The 8,367-nt window shown below is 42.6% G+C and overlaps 1 protein-coding gene across 1 annotated transcript; it reads left to right on the forward strand.

Annotated features, from left to right (window-relative positions):
• The first annotated feature begins 538 nt into the window (after positions 1-538).
• Positions 539-4,069, forward strand: pou3f2b (POU class 3 homeobox 2b). Its single transcript, XM_048260134.1, has one exon. The coding sequence runs from the start codon at positions 655-657 to the stop codon at positions 1,789-1,791; it is 1,137 nt and encodes a 378-aa protein (XP_048116091.1). The 5' UTR covers positions 539-654; the 3' UTR covers positions 1,792-4,069.
• Positions 4,070-8,367: the final 4,298 nt, after the last annotated feature.

Below are 8,367 nucleotides of genomic sequence, written 5' to 3' on the forward strand. Positions count from 1 at the left end.
ACTTCCCAGATTCACAGACAGTTATAAACAACGGATACAACAGAATTCAACTTACTGCAGCAAACTTTAAACAGGCTACAAAGAGGTTTGAAACAGGTTTTGGCATACTACGAATGAAACTTGCATACTTTGGTCTTTGGAAATACACAACGTTTTTGGTTACACACACAAATATATATCTACATATTTATTAAATAATTTTTATAACATCAGCATGGCAACTTATAATTGTACATGCATAAATATAACATCTGTATCCTGACTTACTAACACACCAAATTCTGCGCTATTTAAATGTTAAAAACAAGCCTCTTTTCTCACAGTTTGTCTGAGAGAATAACCTGTATTGGTCCTCGCTCCGTTGCCGTGCCCCTTTCAGTGTCTCACGTTTCAGAGGTGCCGCAGAACTCATAGCTCCGTTGGAAGAAGGGGGTCGTGTTTGTTAAGGCCCACAGCTGGCCAATGAGCGCGGTGCTGTGAGAAGAGAACACGTCCGTCAACCTCTCTCACCCAATGGAGGTCGCCCGGGGGCGGAGCTCAGGTGCGCGCCGCTGTGTCCACTTGGCAAAGCGCCTGGGAGACGCCTGTGGCAAAAGAGTAACTGTCAAATGCAAGGTTTCTGTAATAAGAGCGATCAGTCCGGCTCCGAGAGTCATGGCGACCACAGCATCCAATCATTACAACATTCTCACCTCCAGCGCCTCTATTGTGCACTCGGAGTCCGGGAGCATGCAGCAAGCCACGGCGTACAGGGACGCGCAAACCCTGTTGCAAACTGACTACTCACTGCAGAGCAACAGTCACCCGCTCAGCCACGCGCACCAGTGGATCACGGCGCTGTCGCACGGAGAAGGGGCTCCGTGGTCGACCAGTCCGCTCGGCGAGCAGGACATTAAACCCGCGGTGCAGACCACTAGGGACGAGATGCACAACTCCAGCAACCTCCAGCATCAGTCGCGGCCGCCCCATCTGGTCCACCAGACGCACGGGAATCACCACGACGCCAGGGCATGGAGAACGACCACGGCGGCGCACATACCGAGCATGGCAACATCCAACGGACAGAGCCTTATCTACTCGCAGCCGGGATTCAACGTCAATGGACTAATCCCGGGAAGCGGACAGGGGATGCATCATCACAACATGCGCGACGCACACGAGGACCACCACAGCCCGCACCTCAGCGACCACGGCCACCAGCCGTCCCAGCACCAGCAGCACCAGCACCAGAGCCACCACGACCACTCGGATGAGGATACGCCGACCTCCGACGACTTGGAGCAGTTCGCCAAGCAGTTCAAGCAGCGGAGGATCAAGCTGGGCTTCACGCAGGCAGACGTAGGACTCGCTTTGGGAACGCTCTATGGAAATGTGTTTTCCCAGACCACGATATGTCGGTTTGAGGCCCTGCAACTAAGCTTCAAAAACATGTGTAAGCTCAAGCCTTTGTTGAACAAGTGGTTGGAGGAGGCCGATTCAACCTCGGGGAGCCCCACGAGCTTAGACAAAATCGCAGCACAGGGGAGAAAGAGGAAAAAGCGAACCTCGATCGAGGTAACGGTCAAGGGTGCTTTGGAGAGTCATTTCTTGAAGTGCCCCAAACCAGCAGCGTCTGAAATAGTTTCGTTGGCGGACAGTCTGCAGCTGGAGAAGGAGGTAGTAAGGGTTTGGTTTTGTAACAGAAGACAGAAAGAGAAGAGGATGACTCCTCCTGGAGGACAGATCCCAGGAACCGAGGATGTGTACGGGGACACACCACCACACCGTGGGGTCCAGACACCGGTACAATGAACAAAGGAGGATCACTCTTGCTTTTTTCTGACTGTCTCGGTTTTTATTTATACCTGAAAATGTCCAGTCCAGCACGGAACTATCCAGAGGATAGCAGGTGTCTAGGAGGGAGCACACGTTAGCCTATCAGCCCTTAACAATATCAACAGCGCGCATAGCGTTAGCGAAAGGGAAGGTGGGTTTTCCTCAAGAGCAGGGGGGCGAATGTTTTTGTAAAAATATACCCAGCACTGTGACATCGCAGTTTCTAGGTGTAAACCTTTTTGTGATGGGGAGAGCCGTCAAAGTGGAAAGCATCATTTTTAGAGCGTACATTGTGGTCCATCTACTGCCTATACTGTTTACACATTTGACTTTTGTAGTGTATGCATACGGCTGCATTATCATTGCATTGTTTTGTACAGGACTGCTTGTCCTACGTGAAAAGTGTCAAGAGCTGCTGCATTCGATATCAGAACGCCATTTTGACAGCTGCTGAGAGGAACTGTAGTTGAGCATCAGGCGTAGGTTTTCACTCAATCAGTCGTCAACATTAGTGATCTTGAGTAGGCCTACAAACGCTCAGTTAAGAGGGGTTTTGAAACAGAAAACTATTATTTTTATTATTATTATTACTATTATTATTATTATTATTATTATTATTAGCTGGAACACTGTAGGCCCACCAGGTCATTCTCTGCAGATCATAGATTACAATATGGCAGATGCTTAGATTCGGTGCAAATTAAAAGGAATTATTTAAGACTTAAGTCATGCAATTGCAAATATCAACCCTTTTTTAGTTGTCTGATATCAGTTCACGCGCTTCTTAAAACACAAAGGCTGCCACCGCCAAGCTCTGCGCCACGCGCCAGCGGTTCGCGGACAGGTCACGGAAGGGCTACGTGGCGACGGAAATCTGACACTTCCCTCAAGCGACAAAATATTACCGCATAGATGTTCCTGAACAGCAGAACATAGATCAAGTTTGTAAATATTGTATAATTTAAACAGACATGGTTTCGTTATTTCTCACTGGGGCACTTTTTTTCTTTAAATGATTTAAAAACAAAACAGGTTTTAGCTGTTCGATTATTTTTTTATTCAAATTGATTTGACATAATTTTGTATTGGGCTCTAGTACATTCTATTTTTTATTTATAGTACATTGTAGCGACAATATTGCTCGTTATTTGTAGTGTGTTACAGTTGCTTCTTGGCTACATTTGCTTTAATTTCATCTTTAATTATTTTCCAGTGGCTTCGCACACCCAGCACTATCTTGCCAAACCAACTCCGTTTTTTTCGATTCTTTCCTTTAAAATTAATTGGAAAAAATGTACTTCAGCTCCTGACTTGCAGACAAATATTTATTTTTTTCTGCAACAGATTTTTAATTTATCTTGTAGGCTGTTTTATTCTTTCTCTCTATCTCTCTCTCTCTCCCTCTCTCTTTCTCTCTCTCTTTTCAAATGGAAAAATATTTAAAAACATTTTATATTTACGTCTGAACTAGAAAGCATATTATATGAAATGTTGGCACCACCACCTATTATTATTATTAATATTATTATTATTATTATTATTATTATCACACCATTCAAAGCCATGTTTAGGTTTTTATTTCAGTAAAGTGGAGATTTGGCGAAGTACAGGCTACTGTTCGTTTCTGTTAGCGCTGTGGTGAAGGTGAGGTGCAGTATGAATGCAGAATAAGGTGTATTTACATAAACATTCTTCAGTCCGTAATACGCGCTGATTGATATAGAAGGAAGAGGCTATAGGGCTCATCCATTGCATCATACGGACTGTATAGCCTGCAGTCACCGCTAAGGCCTATGTATATATGTCTTTCAAACCCCTCAAATATTATTTCCCCTCATTTTACCTTTTTAATTTTAATATTTTATTGAGGCGCTACCCAGGGACGTGTGTTTTCTATGTATGTTTTCTTAATTTGTTTGGTTACATCTTTATTTTCAGTGGTCTGCCGAGTGCTACTCTTTTCTTTAAAAGAAAACAAAGGTGGACGTAAACGCAGATTATTTTCTCCATAGCTTAATCAATCAAGCCTATTATGAACTGGAAACAAATTGTGGGATGTATTTATTTGTTTTGTTTGCTTTTTGTCATAGTCTATCAAACTCTGGTCTGAATGATCCTGTGTGGTAGGTAAAATAAAAAGCGCAGAGGGTGTGATAGGAATATGTTCAAGTAATATTTCATCACTGGATAATGAGTGAACAAAAGACTTGCACATTTGAAAATATTTGAATTATTAAATAACTTTTTTTCTTGATACCAGACGTCTAATTCATTCTTTTAAACTTGTTAGTTTATTTGCACCACCATGCATAGCCTATAGCCTAATCACTAGAGTATCAATTGCAACATCAAGATAAGATTGCTAGCATACCAATAGAGGAATGGCATATCTCAAGATGGTGATTAGTAGGCCTTCTTTGAACCGCAACAAAAGGCTATCCAGCATGCATTTCAGCGCTGTCTGTATGGCTCTTTTGGTTTTGGTTCACATTTGAGTGACAGTCTTGGGTCAGACGAGGGCAAATGATCCTAAACGTGTCCAGCGTCCTGACGTTTTCTCTGGCCAACAGCAATCCATTAACAGTCAGTGTGCGCTTGTGCGTTTTGTTGACGCAGTGTTTATTGGCGTCATTAGAGTGGCCTTGTTGTTTAATTTGGTGTCATGTTTAGCGTGTTCAACGGGTCCATTGGATTGCAGTATTGATACAGAACTCAAGTGTGGAAGAGGGTTAAATGGACTAATCAATTCATTTGAGCTGTTCGGGCAAAAACGAGACAAAAGTGCCCTCTAACGGCCATCCACGTCTCCTGTCCATGTTAGCCATATTTTTTAACCCAACATCGTGATGATCCTTGAGGTTCTTTCTGTGCCCAAATCTATGTTGGATGGGCTATGGCTAGCTATGGCTGGAAGATGCACATTTCTTTTGGGGCCAACATAACTAATAGGTGTAGAAGTAAGCAATATATGAATATCTGTATGCAGAAATTGTGTAGCACCCGCCAGTTAAGAAGCCGCGTTTGTTATGTAGCAGGTGATAGACAAGAACGCCTTCAGATATTTCGGTCAGCAAGACGCTGACCTGGCGTGATGCACGTGTGAGCTGGCCTACTGTAATCGATTGATGCTACTCCATACTTAATTCTAAGAGGCAGCTTCGTACACAAAAAAGTCTCATTGCCACAGGCAAATCTGATGCACTTTGGAGGCAGAATGCGAAAAAATCATTTGAATCAAGGTCTAATGTAGTATAACTACACGTGTTACAAAAGGCTTTCTAAAGGGCTAGCTTTTAAGATAGGCATAATTATATTTAATATAGAGAGAGTTCTCTCTGATGGCTCAAAACACACAAATATCTAAACAGATAGCCTCCTACAAATACTACAATGTAATTTCTGACAAATACTACAATCTACAGTACATACAAACTATAATTCAAATAACCTAATATTTGAATACATCTGAATACAATCTGGATACATTGTTAATTCAAATGCAGATGTTCTATCCTTGCCAGGCAGGATCCAAAATGTAAACTCCACTGAGCCACCAGCAGTCAATAAAAATATAGGCCTACTAACAAAAACGTTTTTTATTGTTATCATAAGATAAGTATTAATTTGTGCAAGCCAAGTTAGTTATTGGACATTGTAAAAATGTCCATTTGTGATAACATCAAATGTTTAACAGTCAAAATTACAGTGAAGTTTTACCTTTACGTTGAATGCAAACCATTTATTTGGCAGATATTGTTTATCACAGATATCTTTAAATATGAAAATGGAGCCTCACAAGTTCCAAGTTCTCTCTCTCTCTCTTTCTCCCTATACAATTCTTTCTTAAAACAAATGTGTGGCCACATTGACACAATGCTGATGCTGACATAGAGTGATACTTCCAAAATGTCATGAATAGGTTCATCTCATCAATTAGGAACATACAAACTGCAGGAAATTGAAAACACCTCAGTTGATTTCAGCATTTACAAAAAAGAATGCTTGTATATGTTTCTTGTAGACTCACTAATGCATAAGAGAAGAAACAAGATAAAAGTGTCTGTTATTAAGATAAAATGTGTAAAACTTCTGGAAAGTGCTGCATCTTCATCACCAAATGCATATAACCTTTGTCGTTAGTAAGCCGGCAGGCAGGGCACTTGGCAGGGTGAGTCGTGTGGTGAGGATTAATGTCAGGTGATGACTGCTCCAGTTCATTTGGACTGATCAGCACACCCTTGTCACCCATCACCATCCCTGAAGATGAAAGAGCCATGTCATCTCTATCAATGCAACAGCCTTAATGAGTGAGAAAATCGATGGCAGTAATGGCGAAGGTCAACAGAGGACTTTACCCGGCCACATTTAGAGCACAATCGATTCACCTAGAAATCAGGCGGAATTTGGTAGATAAGAAATACACAACATCTCATCATTTTAGATGAGTTGGATAGTAAACAAACAGTCTACTATGTTCGGCAAGTGTGTACATAACAATGGGAGGCTTGTGAGCACGTGTGTGTGTGTGTGTGTGTGTGTGTGTACCTGTGTACCTGTGTGTTTGTGTGGGTGAATTTGTGTGACCTTACGTGACTGGTGTTTGCATTTGTGTGCACATGTGATTCCTGTGTATGGAAGTGTGTGTGTGGGTGTGTGTGTGTGTGTGTTTGAGGCTGGATGATCTCGGATTGCATTGGGGGAATATAACCGTCACCTCACATTTCCCAGAGTAGTGCCACTTGCCCTGCTATTAAGAGTATATTAGGCCACTCGGACAGCAGTTGAGTATGTAGAGCTTGTTCCTCTTTTCAGATGAACTCTTACTGTGTTAAAATCAACTCTTAAAGAGCTTTTGGAATTTAACACAACATTTTTACTGTAGAGATTTTACCTTTTGCAATTGTCCCCGCAGGGCTCCAGTAAGCTACAGCTCACAGTTTTCTTAGCGGTGTTGCTTTTGACAGTTTCCCCCGCCTGTGTAGTTATCACTCACAGGCGACACATTACTGGTCTCAGGCCGGCGGTATTTTTAGACCGACCTGACAGTGGCGTCTCATCGCCAAGCCTGATGCGTGTTGCTGTGTCATTGTAAGGAGTGCCTGAGAGCGCGAGGAGACGACAGAGTTAGCAGATCCACCTCAGCTTATTTTGAACGCTGCTTTTGAGAAAAGATAGTTTGTATGAGAGAAATGAAGAGCGCATGCCAGTCTTTTCAGAGGGTATCTCAAGGCTGGAACTTAATTAATTTTCTGACCCATTCAGACTCATTAGATTAGTTTGAAATGTTATTTTTGACAACAAAATCATACATTTATTTTGGTAAATAGGACATACGACATGTGCAATTTACTACCACTCTTTTGTAAAAAAAAAAAAACTTTTTCAAAGTACAGTTGCCTTGATGCACACAAAAGTGTGTGTGTGTGTGTGTGTGTGTGTGTGTGTGTGTGTACAGGCCACCTTTGAAGTCATGGACCCAGAGGCACTGGCTTCAGTTTAATAATAAAAATCAGTCACAGAGGAAGTACTGGTGAAAGTCATACCTCCCCTGCATTGCACCTGTTTGTCTGTTGAGCTGCAGCTCCTAGCCTGTCTTGGCCTGGCATGCCCGTGACCTCTCCTCTCGCTGTGTAAGTGGAAGCTCCTATCCTGGGCCTCTGGGTGTGTGACTGCTCCTCACAAATGTCGCCACAGTCCTCTAGCGCCCTCTACAGCCAGGCAGACTAGGTGCAGATGGAGAACAATAATGCAAAGCATGGCTAGATGTGTGTTTGTTTATGTGTGTGTCTCACAGAAAAAAATAATCCTCATCATCATGGACATTATCTGATTTGTGCTGTTAGCCTGACCAGAGAGAGAAATGCTGATTGATCATGCCTGGCATGGACTTGGTAAGAGCTGATGAGATCTCTAGTGTCCTCAAGCTCACTTGCACTAGCTACCCCCAAATAACTCACTGGCTGAAATAGCTGTAGGTGTTGTTCTTATTTCTCCTTCTCCCTCTCTCTCTCTCTCACACACACACACACACACACACACACACACACACACACACACACACACGCACACGCACACAGAGTGAGTGTACCGTAGCCTCGACATGACAATCCAGACATTGTTTTTAAGAGCCAGCCTCAGTCATGGTAATTACACTCAGCTCTGGAAAGAGCACTGATGGGTATGTGCGTTCATTTGTAAAGTTATTGTCTAATTACAACGCTGTAAGAACCTAAACAATTAGCCGCACGACTCACGTCCTCTGCTCAGCACATATTACTATGATAATTGTTCACACAGCTGATTAGGCGTCATTTCTCTTATTCACAATTTTCAGTGGTTGGGATTTGGAACAAAGGTAACTTGCTATCCTGCTAGCCTGCATTCAAACACACACACACACACACAGATATATACATACATATACATACATACACACACAAACACAGCTCTGGAAAAAATGAAGACCACTGCACATTTTTCTGATGTCATAAGGTTGCTGAGTGACATTCGCATGAGTTGACAGTCATATTCAAAATAAAGAGAAAATTTGCA

This window comes from Alosa alosa, chromosome 13 (assembly GCF_017589495.1).
Source record: "Alosa alosa isolate M-15738 ecotype Scorff River chromosome 13, AALO_Geno_1.1, whole genome shotgun sequence".
NCBI classification, from domain to species: domain Eukaryota; kingdom Metazoa; phylum Chordata; class Actinopteri; order Clupeiformes; family Clupeidae; genus Alosa; species Alosa alosa.

What these genes read in the sequence shown, in the direction of transcription:
- pou3f2b (XM_048260134.1), top strand. Translation starts at nt 655, where the DNA reads ATGGCGACCACAGCATCCAATCATTACAACATTCTCACCTCCAGCGCC.